This window comes from Rissa tridactyla, chromosome 2, assembly GCF_028500815.1.
Source record: "Rissa tridactyla isolate bRisTri1 chromosome 2, bRisTri1.patW.cur.20221130, whole genome shotgun sequence".
NCBI lineage: Eukaryota > Metazoa > Chordata > Aves > Charadriiformes > Laridae > Rissa > Rissa tridactyla.
Window position 1 is genome coordinate 22,104,292 of NC_071467.1, and position 19,174 is coordinate 22,123,465.

A 19,174-nucleotide genomic window follows, 5' to 3' on the forward strand; every position below is an offset into this window, starting at 1 on the left:
CAAGTAGTTTTATGAGTTATATAAACACCCATTTTGTAAACTGAGCTCTCCAAACCGTGAAAGTGTAATCTGTGGAAAAATGTGTAATCTTTTTTAGGTTTCCTACAGATTTTTGTTAGATTAGAAATGAGGAAGCTTCTCCTTGTGCAATTAGCAGAGAGAGTTCCTGATCCCTGTGTTGGTATTTACTGCTCTGTACCATGGATTATACTCCTCATAGGAGGTATCCTTTGGATTTTGTTCTTAACAAACGCCTACTTTTTAATGCCAATGACTTTTTTAACTATTGTGCAGATGTCACAGAAAAAATTATCTGTGTATTTGAAATGGGATTTACACCAAAGCACATTCTGTATTTTTACATCCTTGAGTGCAACAAGTTATTGAGGCTGTCAAGTTTATGAAATTTATCAGTATTTGTTTTGCCATGACACACGCAGGCCCTAGGACCTGAATCCTGCTACAAGGTGACAAGTAATAATAGCTCTTGAGAAACTGTGTGACATCAAAAATATTTCAGGTGTGCTATTCAGGCACTACTATTAAAGTTGAGACTGTCAGGCTCCAAATCCCTGCTATCCTTTTTCTTTTTCCGCTTATGTGGGGCACACTATAATGGTGGTATCTTCACAGGGATATAATTTTCAAACTGCCCAGGTCCCTATTCCAAAACACTGGTAATAAGTTACAGCAGAGCCAAACACAGTAGGATATTTTTTCTAGTGGGCATGTAGTTAATTTGGGACGAAACAGGATTATAAAATGCATTTGTGTCAGCACAGGTCCCGAACTGGAGCACTGGAAGGAGCACTGAGTGGTTTCTCAGTCCTGCCTCAGCCTCTAGACACTGACAAGACTTCTGAATTTGTCCTACAACCTCATCCCAGATATCATTTTTCATTACATTCTCACAGAATTGTTGCTGGGGCTGTGCTAGAACTGTAGTCCTAAGACAACAGACGCCCCGCATTAGGTTGGAAAGCTGGTTTAGAGGTGACTTTTGCAGGACAGTTTCCTTGAGCTTTTCACGGGGAAGTTAGACAACAGTTGCTTTCCCAGATGTTTGAATCCTACCTCATTTAGCTAGAGTCTGCAGGCTTCTCCAGCACCTGTTGAGAAAAATGTTTGCTTTCTTTGATTCTTTTTGGTCACTCAGCAAGAGTGGACTATCTCTGATTGCTTTGAGAGGTGGCATTGCTGCATTAAACCCCTTTTTCTCTGAAGCAATGCATCTCAGTACACAGGAGCGAAGGATTTGTTTTGTCAAGGCTGAAACACAGAACAGCCTTTCCTTGCTTAGCAATTCTCTTTGAGATTCTGCTGGTTTCCCCTCTGCTCTTGCGTGGGAAGGTGAAGACTCAAATACATTGTTAAAGTAAGGAAAAAATGCCGTTAACCACATTTTTACGGCTCTCTCCAGACAGTGAGAAATTTGGGATCTTTAGTACCCCATTCTCCCTGGTGATGTAGATTCCAGGGGCAGAAGCACAGAAGGAATTTGGAAGGTCTAATCCTGCCATACCTAACATTGCTTTCTTCCCCTTCGTTTGCCAGCGAAATCCTCATATGGCCAATATGTATTTATTGTCCAGTTGTCTGTTGGCTATCGTGTCACTGCCTGTGAAGAACTCATGGCTGTGGTGCAAGCACACACAGCTGCAGTGCTTCTCCCTTCAGCCTGAAGTACCTGGGGATCTCCGCAGAGCAGCAGTACTGGGGCATGTAGCTTTACTGGGCCACTGGAGGGCAGGGCTGGTATTATATATCAGGACTGAGATGAGAAGGAAGGATCTTACTGTCATGCACAGCAGCACCCATGAAGCTAGTTCACACATTTTAAAGTCTGTGCCCATAAAGTCGACAATAACCTCCCCATTTTCAGGCTTTATTTCATCACCAGCAGAGTGATCCTTTGATCCTTACTTTCCACTTTTGCGATGTAAAACAGAACTAGAGTGAAGGCTTTGCCTGTTCATTTCTTCTTTAATTGCAAGGGTCTCTGGGCTATTTAAACTGTGGTGAAAACAAAGTGAGTCAGTGTGACAACGTTGACAGAGCAGGGATCAGGGTGAAAGCAGCTGTAAACCAGCATCCCCTGACTTGGCACACCCAGCTGCTCACATGAAATACTGCAAGAAAACTAGCACAGACGAAAAAAAAGAAGCAGCCTTTAGTTTAGCTGTGAAGAAGGCCAAGTTCAGGGGTATGGGGTGGTGATAAGAAGAGCTCCATAAACACGGCTGTTGAAAGGAAACTGCCTTGTTTGTATTGTGCTTCAGGAGGGTCAGAACTACTAGCGTGTCTCTCTGAATTATCTTCACAAGACAATCAGGTCAGCCTTTCATTAATTTTGCAAACCGGATTTGATCCAATTGGGGGATTTTTCACAGTAAATCAAACAGCTTCTGCACTGGTGAAGGACGTTTAGAAAGGAAGTTGAGCTCTGCGGTGGGCTGGGGGAAGGAAAGGGACAAATGAGTCAAAAGCCAAATCCAGACTTCTCCTCAGACTCTTGTTTTGAGTGCTGGTGATATATGAATACATTTCTGACAAGCCCTAGAGAGGCCGTTAGAGACAATGTCCAGTAACATAAAAGATATTAAAAATCTCCATTATGCCAATAAATTAATAAATAAAACCCTTAATTTCAACTGTACCTCTAGTTCACTTGTGCTCAGCAGAAAGAAAAAATACATGCTTTCATGTATGAGGAAGAAGCAGAAGAAAACATACCGAAAGAGGAAAGAAGACTTTGAATGACAAAGATAAGGGAAAAGAACCAAAATAAAATGTAGGAAATGTGACAAAAGGGTAGGCAAGAAGAGGAGCAGAAATAGTTGTGGATGGAATACTGGTTTTTTTATTGTAACTTGTAGAGTGTTTGTTTTTTTAGAAAAAAAAAGGAAAAAAAAAAAGAAGAAAAAAGAACAATGTAATCATGTGGTTGAGGGTTATGGTAAACAGAGAGGCCAAAGGGAATAGCTGAACAACTTGCAGAGGAGACAGATGAAGATAAACAAATCCCTAGACTTCCCCAGCTCACAGGACAGAAACACACACAATGTGAGAAAATAGAAACCAAGTAAGGTCTGCGGAGAATGAGAGGTATGTCTCTGTGTAATGCCAAGGGAGAGACAGACTTGCCGTTTCATCTGTGCAACTAAAGAGGACCTCAATTTACTGGGTATTTCTTCTCAACCACAGGACATCTGAAGGAATAGACCTAATACTGTAGATTGAGGTAAGAACTGTTCTACTACTGAGATAAACCTCAATGTCTTTGAGGCACTAATGGTGAATTTGTTTTATAACTTAAAAAAAAGTGTGCAGAATCTGCCATTTTCCCTGGTACTGCCATTTTCTCCTGGTTTAGGGAGATGGAGAAGAGCAAACTTACCTCCTTTGCCTGCCATCCATCTCACCTTCAGCACACGGGTGTGCGTGTGTATGGTCACAGAAGAAAACAGTGCATCAGTCCACTCATGTGCGTGACTCCAGTATGAGTGTAACGGCAACAATATTTGTGAAGTGGCACCCTGGTTTTGGCACAGCCCATTCACAAATTAACGCAAGCTTTTGTGGTTCATGCGTATGTTTTCTGCAATGCTTTCTGGAAAAGTCATCACAGAGCAGCTGAAGTAGGCAGGCACCAGGCAGGTTGGAGATAGCTACTCCAACCCCGCTGCTCTGAATTGCTCAGAGGCATGAGTAGTTGGGTTTTGAGTATCTCCAAAGAATGGAGATTCCATAACCTCTTTGGGCATCCTGCTCCAGGTATTTAACCACCCCCACATAAAAAAGTTTTTCTTCTGTTTAGGTGATATCCCAGTCACGTTCCTGGCCTTTTTGTTTAAAAATGGCCTCCAGGGGAAACTGCTCCGTCACCTTCCCACAGATTGAGGTGAGGCTGACAAATCTGTGGTTTCATAAATCCTCCTTCTTGCCCTTTGTGAAGATGGGAGTGACATTCACTTTCTTCCAGCGGTCAGGAACTTCTCTGTTCCTGACCTTTCAAAGATAATCAAGAGTCACCTCACAATGACATCAGCCAACACCCTCAGCACCCATGGGTGCCTCCCATCATGTCCTATGGGCTTAGGTAGGTCCAGTGTATTTAAGTGCCCTCTGACTATGTCATCCTTCACAGGGGTGAGTCTTCCTTGCCCCAGACTTTCCCTTTGGTCTGAGGGCCTGGTATGGCTGAAGGTCAGTCTTAACTGTAAAGATCAAGACAAAGAAATACCTTGGGCTTTTCCATGTCCTTTGTCACTGGGAGTAGGGTCAAGCATCTAGGTAAAATGTTTACCAGAACTGAATATTTTGTACAGAATTACAATTAGCACTAATCTATTACCCCATTTTCTAGAGACGAATTGCTATCACACCAGCAACCTGAACTACCTGTGTCCAGGGAGGGAGGGGGGCTTTATTTGGAAGACCCAAAGAAAAAAAGTCTTGATGGTTTTCAGTGTTTCAGGTGGAAAATAAGATCTGACACTTGGTACTGAAAAGCTTTAAATAAGTCTTTATTCATTCAGAATAAAGATAACAGAAACAGCGATAAATGGCTGTTCTGGGACAATGCACGTGTTATAGAGGAACAGAGTAGCGTTTGCTATTCTTATGAAACATACAGAAAGAAGTTGGCTGCGGCTGAAAATCAAGAATACACTGCATGTTGGGTGGATTTTTAGCTCTACATTAAACCTCTAGTGCCACAGCAGTCAAGCCATTCCTATGTTTTTCTGCTCTTATCGTCTGTGCTTGTGTTATATGAAGGTCACAACACCAATGTTAGTCGAACAGGTGAAGCGCTCAATATTGGCTCACTTTTGTTTCATTGAAATCAAAGGTGGCTTTAGCAACATAATATAAGCCCATTTTTACCACTTCCACAAGCTTTCTCGGACTGCAAGATTCAAAGCATTGTTCACCTCTGCTCTTATGCTCCTACACCTTGAAACCAGCTTTTTTGCACTCACAGCACTTGATTCCTCTATTCTAGCTCTCACGAACATTCTTGCTTCTGAGCATGCTACATTATCCCTCTCATGATCATTAAAGATAGGGGACAATCTGCACTAGCAATACAGTCTACAGACATCTGAAAATGGGAGACTAAAACCAAATGAGGATTTCCGTATGGTAGACTAGGATTAGAAACTTGTGAGAGACAAATCAGCAAAAGTAAGTGGGAGGAGGAGGTAGGAGGGAGGGTTGGGCTGGGCTACAAGACTGACAGGGCATATAGAGCACTGGCCCCGCAGAAGAGACAGCTGCAGAGGCAGGAGCAGGTGTACGAAGCTAGGAATGGGAAAGAAACAGGCTGAAGGGTTTGGGGCAGTTGAGCTTTGAGAAATAGATAGTAATGTCTACAAACTTCTAAGCTCTCTAGTTAGGTTCTTGGCCAGCCCAGAAGCTGGACAGTCTCTGCTGTGTCTTCTGTCTTCAGTGTCTGGCAAATGTGAAGAAGACAAACCTGCTGCTGCCATTGTGTCCTCTGTTAGCTCAACCCAAAGAGGTTTGCGCTGCAGTCCTAAAAGCTCCAAGCTGTTTGATTGCTTTTACATAGAAGAACATGGCTTTGTAGAGTAGCAGGCAATGCATAACCCAAGTTGGAAAATGAGCATTAATGCAACACAGAGCTCTCTGCAGTGAAGAGCACACTATCTCCCATGGCTTCTTTTCCACGTTTCCAAAATACTATGTTTTAAAATTGAAATTCTGTAGGAAAGATGGGTGCAAAACACATGTTCCTGAGGAGCTAGAGCATCTCAGCCTTAAACAAAGATTCACTTGGTCTCTTTCACACCATGTTGTCATTTGCCACACTCCTTTCTTTCTTCCTCACTGCCTCTCTTGCCTTGAGTATTGGAAACCAAAAGTTGACCTGAAAAGAAAGAAATGTGATGCTATGATCATAGTATTACTGAGTTAGAGATTGCCCATACATTAACATCCCATATAGTTAGCGTTGAAGGCTATTATAAAAACACAAAGTAAAACAAACTGTATGTGTCCGCAGTTGTCTATCTGTATTTGCCGTAAGTACACGCATGTGTGTTTGTATTTCCATTAGTGCATATATACATATATATACAGGTTGAATGTTTTTGCAAGCAAAAAGTTCGGTTTCCTAATGGTATTTGCAGTTGCACTCCCACTGTGCTTTAAAACAGAAATATATCACCTTCTGTTTTGCTAAACAACAACTAAACACCTTTCTCAACATTTAGAGGCTGCTCACAAATGCCTAACGTTTGCTGTCTAGCTTGCAGGAATACCCTTTGTGCTGGAGGCACTTTTCGTACATTCATGAAAACCAAGTTTCTTCTCTGGAGAGCCCTGCGTCTCAGGGGTATTTTCTTGCCAGCACATAATCATTTGGGTGGGCCCTTGTCGTGTCTGATGCATGCGTGTTGAAGGACAGAACAAAACAATTATATGATCCAATCTAATAGGCAACTTGTCTCTGGCCCCTGTGCAGGAGAGCACTGGGGAAAGTCTACTAGCACATAATTGAAATTAACAAGTGTTTAAGTATTTCCTGGATCTCTTCTGAGAGAAGGAGGTACTTTATTTCTCCTAGAGCTGGTGGCTTACCGTTCTAGCAAACACATTCTTCCCAGTTTTCTCTTGTAGCTTCGCTCTTTTCTTGAGTAATTTTGCATGCAAATAATGTATCCTTTTCATCTCCCTGTCAGGATAAAATGAAGTTGACACGAGTATTTTAAGTTGGGTCAGGAAGCCAGAGAATAACCCAAAAATGCTTAAGAAGAAGATGATGACTCCAAGCTGGATCCATGTCGTGGAGAGAGCGAGCTCTGGCTGAGGGATGCAGTCATGCTTAAACAAAGAGATCTTGAAAGGAGCAGTCTTTTCAATGTGTTCTCCCATATGAACGATAAAGCTGTCCTCATTCCGCTGCACAAGAAAAAGGGAAAAAAAGAGTTGATTACAGCACTGATTCCCTCTTTTCTTAGTGTTTCTCCCATTGGATATTCAGTTTTACAAAGGACCATAAATGATCCAGTCCATCCAGTGTCTATATGTGCTATGCTCATAACAATATGTTTACTAGCTATTTATAAATTACTCAGACTGCATTTTCACTATTTCTCTTGGGAGACTGTCCCACAATTCAGGCTGTTAGGAACTTACCTTCTCAGTGGCTCTAACAAATAAATATTTAGCTAATCTGACTATAATCATTTAATATATTCCCACTGTCATGAATCAGCACAGATCCTCTTTTGGATGGTCCTTCCTTCAGGGTAAAAGAGCAGACACACGACACTGCGTTGGTCCCTTTGTGGGTGGTGGCTCAGGTCTTGGTCAGCAGTGCTTCCACACCCACCTAGGCGGGTGCTCTGACCACAAGGGTACCCCGCAAACAAAGCCAGCCCTCCTCCTCTAACAGGTGCCTTTGCTTAGAAGAGCTGATGTGTTGCATTGCTTGTGGGTTGAAATGCTGAATGAGAGGGGCTAAATTAGCTAGGCTGCTGGGACCAGTATTTCCTACTGGCAGGCAACTTTCTGTTCTGCATGTAGGGACACTGAATCACCCGGCCCTCTTTTCTGACCATGCCAGGGGGATGTGTTGCTCTTCCTTACGGCTCTTCTAACCACCTTGCAGAGGCCAGGCACTTCTGTTAGATGCTCATTGGAAAAATCAGGTGCCCAAAGCATGCTACCCATTTTCAGCCTGGTATCCTTTCCTTGACATTATCCTGTTTCAGTCTCTCTCTACATTTTATCCCTAAACTGAACCTGCAATAGGAACGCACTTGAACCAGGGGTACAAGTGCATGAAGAACTTTACTGTTCATACCAAAAATAAACATCTCAAGAAGTCGCTGCGTCTGTCCTGCTCACCCAGCCAGCTTTCTAGATTCCCTGAGATCAGCAGCCCTGAGGCTTGTTATGATAAATCTGTTGAGATTAAATTTTACTTTTTAATGTGACTAGCCTTCAATGAGGTAGTGGAAACAACCTGATGATAGTATGATTTTCTGTTTTGGGAGAGTCAGCCAGCTCTCCGCAGGAGTGAACACTGCACATAAAGAGAGCAAATTCATAGTACAGGACTCATGAATCAGCCAGACAGGGTCAGGTTCAGGCTCAGGTGCACTGTCCACGGATGGTGGGACTAAGCTCCTTCTCTGCCTTGACTAGGGTCACACCCAGGGCAGGTCATGATAAGGGGCTGTGCTCAAGGTACGAAGGGTAGAAACACGGGCAAAGCCACATGCAGCAGTACACGGAGAATAGCTGAGGCTACAGCCGGTTGCTTAGGGCAGTGTTCAGTTGGGTTTTTTAGTATCTCCACAACCTGCCTCAAAAACCTCTTCTAGTGTTTGATCACCTGAAGAGTAAAAAAAAAAAATAATAAAAAAAATCTTATAATGAAAGGGCATTTCCTTTAATTTTTCTCTCTGCCTCTTGTCCCTGGACTGGGCACCACTAACAAGAGTCTGGCTCCTCTTCCTTACACCCCTCCCTCCAGCAAGTATTTACACACATTAATGAGATCCTCCTGAGCTTTCTCTTCTCCAGCTTGAACAGCCCCAGCTCTGTCAGCCCCGCCTTGTAAGGCAAACGGGCCAGTCCTTTAATCATCTTCTTGACCTGTTACTCAACTCACTCCAGTATATGTGTGTCTCTCTTGCACTGGGGAGCCCAGCACTGGGCACAGCACTCCAGATGGGTCTCACAGGTGCTGAGCAAAGGGAAAGGACCACCTCCCTCAGCCTGCTGGAAGCACTCTGCCTAATGCAGCCCAGGATAGCCCTTTCTTTGCCATAAGGGCACATTGCACGCTTGTGGTAAACTCAGAGTCCATCAGAACTCCCAGGGCCTTTTTCTGTAAAGCCACCTCCCAGATGGTCGGCCCCCAACATGTATAGTACATGGGGTTATTCCTCTTCATCAGACCAATTCTCTAGCCTTTTCAAGTCCTTCTGAATGGCAGCACAATCCCCTGGTGTTTCAGCCACTCTTCCCAGTTTTATATTATCTGCAGACTTGTATGGCTACAATATGTTCCTCTGTTCAGGTTAAACAGTATAGGTTCCAGTATCTACTCCTGGGAGAGATCAAAAGTGACTTTGTGCCACTAATCAGAACTTTTTCGGTCTAGTAGTTCATCCATTTTTCAGTTCACGTCACTCCCCATTTATCTAGCCCACACTTAAGCACTTTGTCAATGAGGATGTTGTGGAACACAGCGTTGGAAGCCTTAATAAATGCAAAATCAGCATCCACTGTTCTGCCTTCATCTAATAATCCAGTGATCATGTCATAGAAGGCTGTTACGTTGGTCAAGCATGATTGGAAATGCTTGCTGACTACTCCTAATAGCCTTCTTGGCCTTCACATATTTGGAAATGGCTTCCACAATGATATTTTCCATCACTTTCCCAGGGATCAAGATGAGGCTGACCAAATTGTAGTTCTCTGGATCCTCCTCCTTGCCCTTCTTGAAGATGGGAGCAACATTTGCTTCCTTCCACTCTTCAGGAACCTCTCTCAGGCACCATGACTTTTCAAAGATCATCAAGAATGGCCTTAGAGTGACATCAGCCAAACCATAGGGGGCTACCATCAGGTCTCATGGGCTTTGTCTAAATGTTCCCTGACCTGATCCTCCTCCACCAAGGGTAAGCCTTCCATGCTCCAGACTTGGCCTGTAGTCTCAGAGGCTTGGGATTCCTGAAGTGTGATCTTCCTAGGAAAGTCAGAGCTGAAGGTGACATTGAGTACTTTGGGCTTTTCTATGTCCATTGTCAGCAGAACCCCTACTGCACTTAGCAGTAGACACACATTTCCCCATCTCTTTTTTTTTGCTGCTGATAGACCTGAGATAGAAGAGAACAGTTAGCAGAGATAGAAACTCTTTGTGCTGCCCTTTGCCTGCATCACCTAATTCAGCTCCAGGTGGGCTTTGGCTTTCCTGACCCAATCACTATGCAATCAGACAGTGTCCCTATATTCCTCCTGGATCCCCTGTCCCTACTTCCACCTCCTCTATGTACTTCCACCTTTTTTATGTTTGAGTTGTGTCAGGAGCTCCTTGCTCATCCATGCTGGCCTCCTGCTGCCTTTGCTTGATTTATCTGGGATGAACCATTCTTCGGCTTTGAGGGGCTGATTTTTGAATATCAACGAGCTCTCCTCAACCCTTCTTCTTTGAAAGACCATATCCTAGGGGACCAGGACCATTTTGTGTGCTGGTTTGTAGATGCTAGATGTGCAGCAGCAGGATTATATGAGGTATAAAGCCCCCTTAGCATGTGTAACAATCTGTCTCCTCAACATATCTCGCATTAGACTGACTGACCAGATGGTGAAAGCCTCTCTGCTTTTGCACAGGAATCAACCTCTCCAGGATGGGTCTGACTTGTTATATATGTGCTGATGGCACAGTTACAGTAAATGTAATGGCTTTTGCATCTACCTTGCTAAAAGAAAGTTCAGGTAACACCCCCAGGTCCTTTTCTGCCAGGCTATCACTTCCCTAATCCTTCTGGCCACACTATTCCTGATGCAGGCCAGGATATTATTTGCCTTCTTGGTCACCTGGGCACAATGTTGGCTCATATTCAGCTGGCTGTCAACCAACATCCTCAGGTCCTTTTCTGCTGGGTAGCTTTCCAGACACTTTTTCCCAAGCCTGTAGCGCTGCATGGGATTGTTGTGACCCAAGTGCAGGACCCAGCACTTGGCCTCATTGAACCTCATAGAGTTGGCCTTGGCCCATTGATCCAGCCTGTCCAGGTCCCTCTGTAGAGCCTTCCTACCCTCAAGCAGATCAACACTCCCACCCAACTTGGTGTTATCTGCAAACTTACTGAGGGTGCACTGGATCCCCTCATCCAGATCATCGATAAAGATAGTAAAGCATACAGGCCCTAACAGTGATCCCTGGGGAACACCGCTTGTCACCAGCTGCCAATTGGATTTAATCCATTCATCCCAACTCTTTGGGCCTGGCCATCCAGCCAGTCAAGCATCCCTTTGAAATCTATTTATCTTGAAATTATCAAAGGGTTATGTGCTTTTGGGAAATGTTTTAAGCCTGATCTTGCAAGCTACCAAACTGGACAGCTTTCCTGGGCCTGAGAAATCTCCAGCCTTAGAAGTATTCACAGACAAGACTCTGAGCAATCTGACCTGACTCTGAAGTTAGGCCTGTTTTGAGCATGAAATTGGTATAAGTGGGCTCCAGATGTCCCTTCCAAACTAATTACTCTATGGTTCTGTATGCCACTTTATGCCACTGTTGCTCCTGCTAGAAGAATGTTGAGATTCTGGCAACGTATTATTATTTCGTATGTATGCAGCCATGCTTTTTAAAATGATGCATACTCAGCTAAGCAAAGGTAAGCATCTCCTACGTCAGCGTCACAGCAGCATTTTGACTATAAAAGTGGTGCTTCACGACTGTCATCACTGTGAGTTTCCAATTTTAAGCTTCTGGTCTTCTCCACATATATAAATGGAGTCCTTCTTCCAATATTTACTGTACTTTAGAAATATGATGACACTTTGGAAGTGTGGAGGACTGTCTGGTTCCATCCAACATACGTATCTGTAAAGGCAATGGCCCTTTTTGAAAGAAAATGAATCAAAATGCCATGAAAGCACTGATGGCTCATTGGCTGTATGTCTGCTCCTGCAGCTGCTGAAATGAAGGGAAGTTTTTCAACACTAAAATAAGAAATATAAAGTACTGATAAGTACTTACTTGCTGAAAGAGGCTGAGTTTAATCTCTAGATCCGGTACTTCTTGGAGATGTTTATTCACAGAAATAATTAACCAATAAAACAAATAATCTACTGCAGCAAACAGAAGCCAGATGCAAAGATGAATAATTACAGGGAGGAAAAAGTACTGCATGTTTCTTTTGTCCTTCCTTGTGAGGCAGAAAGATGGGATTGTCACATAATCTTTTCTTTCTTTTCTGTTAAGTGGCAGGAGGCAGGGTCTTTGCTGTTGCTTTTGCTGCTCATCAAATGCGATGAACTGTTTAGTGATATAAGTATTCTTAAATTTGGCACTGTGAGAGCCCACAAATTTTTTGATAAAGAGGCCAGTTCCAAAAGAAGCTAGAAAAATTCCCACTACAGGAAACACTTTCTGGCCTATACAGGGCAGTATAGTCAGCATAAAAGATATCTGGTTAGCAACTCTCTGGATTTCTTGCTTTGTGTCATTTAGCTGTTGTTTTAGTTCATCATCTGAAATTGAATAAGATGGTGTGAATTCATGCCTTAGTAATAGTTCAGTGGAAAGCTTGGCTTTGTCGTAAATCCATTTTACTGCCTCAACATAATATTTTATCAAGGCAAATTGCTCATACTCCAAATGACACGTTATACTGTCTGCCAGAACCTTTAGGTTGTGAAAAATATTTTGGACGTTGCCGGACACCACGACGCCTGTGCCAGCAGTAATAAGAGCATTCCTGCCATTTTGCAGTCCACAAGAAAGAAGGAACAGGACACTAAAACAGCGCAGGTGCTTGAAACAGGAGAGCGCGATAGAAAAGGAGATCCAGATGAATCCAGAAATCAATAAGGGACCCAAAGGGTGGTGTGCCAGGGAGAAGTGCATGCCAAGGAATAAGAGAAAGCTTGAGAGGAAGCCAACTGCAGAGCAAACTGCAAAAAGCTGCATCAGATACTTCCAGCCAGGCTTCCTTTCGGATATGAAAACTCCCCAGGCATTCTGGGCTATTGAGACAAATGTTTGCATTTTCTTCTGATTGTTGCTGACACTGCGATGGCTCAAACTAAAAGGAAAGGAAAACAAAAATACAGTTAGTTACAGGGTCACACTATTGACGATGACGTGCTTTTAACTGGCTGATCAATAGTACTTCCCGTTGCAAAAAATGCAGGTCTGACTCAACTTCCACGTGTGAGACCCAAACCTTCATCCCTAATATCACATATATAAACATAGGAGAGGTGACTCTAAAAAGTTCTGTCTTTTTTTGTTGCTGTTCTTTTAATTTTTATACACTTTGATTTCTCATTTGGTATATAGACACAGCGGTTCATATATACATATTTGTGTGTGTGTCTGTACGAGGAGAGAATGAGAGGGACGCAAGCCTTCCGTAGCACGCAGTGCTTCCCCACAGATGTTCACTTTGCCTTACAGGGGTACCGGGAAAGGGAAAGACGGGAGCATGGAAACTTCCCACCAGCAGCCCACTGGAGGGGAGCCTGTCTCAACCCACGGGGAGCAGCCAGAGAGCTGCCGGGGAAGGAAGGAACTGGTGGAGCAGCTGCCAGGGATGGGGGATGAAGCTCTCTTTTTTCAGCTGGAGGGTGGTCAGTACAGAGGGAGGAAAGTGTGTCTCAGAGGCATCATGCCTTCTTTGGGTCTCTCCTGGGAAAATTTTTTACACTGAAGGGGTTATTAAGCATTGGAACAGGCTGCCCAAGGAAGTGGTTGAGGCACCATCCCTGGATGGGGAGACATAGCGCTTAGAGATATGGTTTAGTGATGGTTTTTGTCAGAATTACGTTGATGGTTGGATTAGATGATGTGAAAGGTCCCTTCCAACCTAGGCAATTCTATGATTCTATGATTCTATGTGCACTTTTAACCCTAATTGCTCGTACTTCTCACTATCTCTCCTGCCTACCAGCATGCCAATACTGTAAGTTACAGAGTAGTCCTGTGAGATTCAGTTCATTTTGATCAGAGATAATCCAGTGGCCCATCTTTCCTTCTTATTTTGCAATATAATATTTATAGTGCAATTTGTCCAGAGATGCAAGATCAATTTACACGCATATTAGCCTTTTAACATACAAGAACAAATGAGATACTAATTAAATAAAGTGTTGCAATTTTATCCTGTAATAGGGAACAGTTGTCTTTGCAAATACATCCTAAAGGTATTACTTCGTCTTTTGTTTAGTTTGAACACAGCGGGTAGCCAGGAACTAAACTATTATTTTATATACATAGTGTATTTTACTGGCATTTGACTTTATGAATTCTGCTAGCATTTGCTGCACCATTTTCCCCTTCCTCTCATTGTAATTAGTTATTAGTTATATCATTATCGGCTTTGCATGCAGCAGGAGTTGAGGGTGATTGGAACAGGCATCTGACCCCAGGTGGGACCTTCTTGGACTGCTGTGCTTGGTGTGCTGCTTTTCCTTGGTCGCACTTGGGCCTGATCCGTTCTAGTGCTGAGGGCTATCCTGAAAGGTGCTGAGTGTTTTCAGTGCTTAATTGCTTCAGCAGGGATTAACGGTGGGCAATAGCTCTCAGGGTGGGCTCAATCCCTGGCACTCTCACTCTGCTTGGGAAGGCTGAGGAAATTGCTTCCCTCCAGGGCCTCAGTGAAGTCATCTGTAAAGGGTGTATAACAGCAATTAGCAGCTCCTGCACAGGAGTGAAATCAGTTAATTAACGTCCACGAAGTATTCAGGAAGCTGTAGGTAGAAGTCGCTGTGTGTTTGGGGAAGTGGTGCAAGCGTAACGGGGAGGAGAGGTAGCACACAAGCCACTGGACTCCAGCTTTGCCGTGAGCAGAGCTACCCTTCGCTTATGGGGACGGTCTGCTTTGCCCTCTTCTTACTGGACTAGAAATTAATGAGGCCTTTTTAGGAAACATAATTAAAAAGCAGATGTTTGTCATCCTGGAGTCAAGCAGAACCAGACCTAACAGCCAGCAAACCCTGCCAGAGAATCCTCAACTTCCTAGGCCGGGTCCTTAAACAGTACATACCGACATATCTTCTTGGTAGATCTAAGAAAAATTGCCCTGTACAGTGCATAGATCTGGACTTCTGTTTCAAATGCTAAAAACCTAACATTTATATAATATTCTACAAAAACTTCGGGTGAGAGAACACATTTTGAGTTTTCTTTTGCAGCATTGATTTCACAGCTGTTCTCAAACATAGTTTCTGCATGGTGTTGTCTGTGTGTATGGGTATAGTGTATTCCTGTTAACGTTTCTAAGCATTCAGTAAATGGCTGCAATATATGACTGGGAGTTTGGTATGACTGCATCTAAGAATTGGAGAAACAGTCAAGAATAAAGCCTTAGAATGAACAGAAGTTGTACTTCTGGACCAGGAGGCTGAAGACTTGCAAAATATGGACAGAATTTGAAAAGAATCAAAAAGTCTCCTTTACTGGGCGGATTCAATGCTGTTACGTGAGATCACTGCACTACTCAGCACATACATGGCAGGTTTGTCCCTAACCTGCATGAACCCAGAGTTTTAAGGCAGGAAAGGCATCATAAAGATGCCACTAATTTCTGGAGCCTGTGGCACGGACGCACAGGTGTCTCTGCACTGGGAAGGTTGGGAAGGGAGCATCCCTGCCCTCTGCAGAGCCTGTCTCTGAGCTCGGCCACCACCAGGGTCAGAGTCAGGCTCGCAGCGTGCATCTCTGTGGCTTGTCTGACACCTCTGTTTTCCCCCATAAGACATCAGCATCAGAAGTAGATATTCAGCAAAGGAGAATCAGGCAAAAGATGAAAACTCTAAACCTAAAAAAATGTGAATGCTGAAAATTCTTGTATCAGCAGGCACTTAAACAGCTGTGAATGCTTGGGAAGGGAAAATAACACTCTGGCTCAGAGGTAGAAATAAATCTTTGGCTCGACTAAAGAAGCTAATCCAGTGCTTAAAGAAATAGTAAACCTTGTGAGCTTTCTGTAATGACTCCTCTTGAAAACATAAATTGCAAAAGCTCTCCTGAAGCTGTTAGGTGCAGATACAAATTCTAATTGGAGGCTGACAAGAACAAAACCTTCATTTCAGTTGCAGTCTGAAGCAAAACATTTTTTCTTCTGTCCTGTTACATGAATTAATACAGGGGCTGCTGCCATTATTTATGTAGCATAAGGAAATAATTATTCTTGGAAAGCAGTTTCTTACTCTTAAGTGCCATTTTTTTTCCACTGTAGTTTCTCGTGATGTGCATCACAGAGAGGAGCTGGAAACTCTTGTGCTCTGGCTCTGCCTTTGAACCTGATTTTTCTGTAGGGTCCAAGGGGAACCTCTCCATGCCTTAGTTTCCCTCTCTAGGAAATACTTACTCAGATTTGGACGTGTGATATTCATCTACCATATGGCACGCTGGCAGAAGTAATTATAAGAACAAATTTTCAAACAGAGACTCTACAGCAAGGAGTTTAGGCCATGCATCTTAAGGCTTGTGATGTACTGAAATTAATGCAATATAATTAAGAGGTATTTTTCTAGTTTAATTTTTAAAACAGAAAAATTTCAAGGAGCTTTTAAGATCATACTTGTGATAATTCAGATATTGGCTACAGTTTTTAAGTAAGCACATAGCGTCAAGAGTCCCTAAAAAATGTGTTTCCAGCTCAGCCACAAGTCCTAAAGTATGGAGACTCCTCCATATTCGTTGTCCAAGAAGTTGAGGTCCTCTTCACTACTGATTTGGTCCTGTTCTAGTCCCTTCCTCATCCTGTATCTGATGATGGCTTGCCACAGTTAGAGTAGAATAAATAGAATAGAATAGAATAGAATAGAACAGAACAGAACAGAACAGAACAGAACAGAATAGTTCCATTGGAAGGGACCTACAACGATCATCTAGTTCAACTGTGATAGATTGAAATTCCTTATATTTGCAGGGAATATTTCTGAAACCTTGCCAACCCAGGCTACTGCTTGCTTAGAGGTGATCACCAGGCCTAGATTTCTAGTACAGGCAATAGCCACCCGTGCAAACTCTCTGCCAATTTCTAATACAATGGAAGAAGCATATGTCTCCTAAAAGTGTGTAGTGAGAAAAAGAATGGGATTTACTAAATAATTAGTTTTTTTAGTAGAGTCACAGCTGATTTGGCAAAGCATTACAAACAGAGGCAGATCTTTAAGTCTACTTTCCCTGTAACACAGACCTAACTCGGACAAAGCCTGGGGATTACAAGTCCCATTGAGTTGGTACTGATTAGTACCACTCAGTTTTCGTGCCCTCACACAAAGTCCGACACAACTTTTTTCTGTGCAACACTATTGTGTGAGCCGATCTCAGGAGGAGCATGGCAGCATGGCAGGCCCTTTCACCCGTGCAGTGAACAGGATCCTTATACATAAAAATAAAGTCTTATTAAGAAGGACATAAGGTTAAATGGGAAACTTATATCCCATTGATGTTAAAGCTTCAGCTACACAGAGATCTTTGCCTCATAAATCCTGTTTGGATTTTATACAGGAATTAAGGAAGAGAAAGCACACAATAAGAATATAAAAACAAATATTTCCTTTTTTGGCAGTTTCAGCAGGCTGCTCTCCTAGCCTAGATCAGTTACATTGAAATGTAAGAGAATTACTTCCCTTTTTTGGATACCGTCAAAAAATTACAATGCTGAACTATGGTTTAGTAAGAGGCAGAAATACAGGAGGGAGTCCCACATTATTTCCTTTGGTCAATGCAGGGCATTCAGCAAAGCAATATAAGCCCAACCTAAAATCCAGCAATGTTATTGTAACTATGGCCAGGACTTTGTTGGGATCCCTGTCATTTCTCACGTTTACATTATTTGCTTTCAACTGCAGCGGGAAGAAGAGTAAATGGCACTAAACACAAGAAACACAGGCAAGGACTAAAATATCTAATCAAATGTGTGCACATGGGAACTCGAAATGCTAAACAACACAGCAATGCAAAGAAAACAATTTATACACAGCAAAACCAACCAAACAAAAATAACAACCGATCAAGATCTCTTTTTCTTCATGTATTTTAAATACACTGCTCAGGAAAATTCTGAACACTGCAGGGTATTATCAAGTCTGTAGGATGCCACAAATTGGTTAAATGTCATCTAATATCAGATATTAGTAGTGCAATGTCCACATCTGAGCTATCTGTCTCTATGTCAATGAGGAGAAAAGGGCAGTTACCCAGAGGCGTACTTCAGACCTGGTTTAGAAGTCCACCCTCGCATGAGATGGATTGCATCCTGTGGGAGCTTTTTCTCTCTCTCAGCTATGAAAAGAGTCTGGATTACTCAGACAGAGCTATCCAAAGTCAGGTGGGATGAACCTCTCCCTATGTTTCTCCATTGCAAACACAGGTTATGTTTGACTGAGCTGGGCACTCAGAGCAGCACACAGAAAATGTGTTGTGGGCAGCCATAGAAAATGGACAGCTATGGAGGGAAGACAGAACAAGAAATCAGCTTTCTCACTTATACCACTATGGGCTGTGTTATGTTTGGAAGCTCTGATACAGCAGAGGCACAGACATATGCTTCCCTTAAAGTGCAGGCAGGTAATGGAGGCGCAGTTTGGGAAACCCAAATGGTAGTTTGCCTATTGACAGAAACAACTCTACAAAACACAGAAAAATCCATTATGAGGGGTGGAAGGGAACATGAGGCGTTACATCATCCCTTCTCCTATACATAATATTACCCTACATAATTTCGGGAGAGTTTAGGACTAAATTGCTTCATGAACTTTAGGAATAGACCCTCCAATCAGTAAGGTGACAACAATTAACTTAAAGAAAGTCTTATTACCTTAGAACAGCTAACTCAGTCCATGATTACTATCCACAGTTCCTTGATATTAACCCTAAAGCATTACTTACAGGCCCTCCTGTAAAGCGCATGAAGGATCTTCACAGTGCTGTCTGTCTCTTGGTTTTGGGGAGGAACCGAGATGGGCACTAGTAAAAAATTTCCCATGAGTAATATGTTTCCCATACCCTCCCTCAATGAGTCAGGCACACTACAATTTTGAAATTATTCTGGTTTTGACAAAGATTCATGAGGAAGTAACTTATGCACAAGACCAAAATAGTATATAATTTGCAAGTACCACTTTCCACCTTTTTTCTGGCAGAGTAATAGATATCAGCAAATGAGTTCTGGGCCCAGATTTCAAAGACTTAAATTTATGTTGAATAATGCCTTAGGTCTGGAACATCTAAGCTATTTCGGTGCTCCCCTTTGAAACTAGCAGCAGTGCCCAAATAACTTTGGAGCTCTAATTTTTTTTACCCTGCAAATGTTCCTACTGAGATCGGTGTAAATATTTCTGTAGACAATCTGTCAGAATACAGTCCTTAGAATGCTGCCCACCTTAAATATCCAACAAAGACACTCAAATTATGTAGTCTGTAGAGCAGGGTGGTCTCTAAATTTGAAAT

The 19,174-nt window shown here is 42.8% G+C and overlaps 1 protein-coding gene across 1 annotated transcript; it reads right to left on the reverse strand.

The window, feature by feature from the left end:
• Nucleotides 1-4,574: 4,574 nt before the first annotated feature.
• Nucleotides 4,575-18,654, reverse strand: DCSTAMP (dendrocyte expressed seven transmembrane protein). Its single transcript, XM_054191549.1, has 4 exons — nucleotides 18,614-18,654; nucleotides 11,747-12,794; nucleotides 6,604-6,924; nucleotides 4,575-5,890 (listed from the first exon to the last, which is right to left on the reverse strand). Exons 2-4 carry the CDS (start codon nucleotides 12,755-12,757, stop codon nucleotides 5,807-5,809), a joined length of 1,416 nt encoding a protein of 471 aa, XP_054047524.1. The 5' UTR covers nucleotides 12,758-12,794; nucleotides 18,614-18,654; the 3' UTR covers nucleotides 4,575-5,806.
• Between the last annotated feature and the right edge of the window lie 520 nt (nucleotides 18,655-19,174).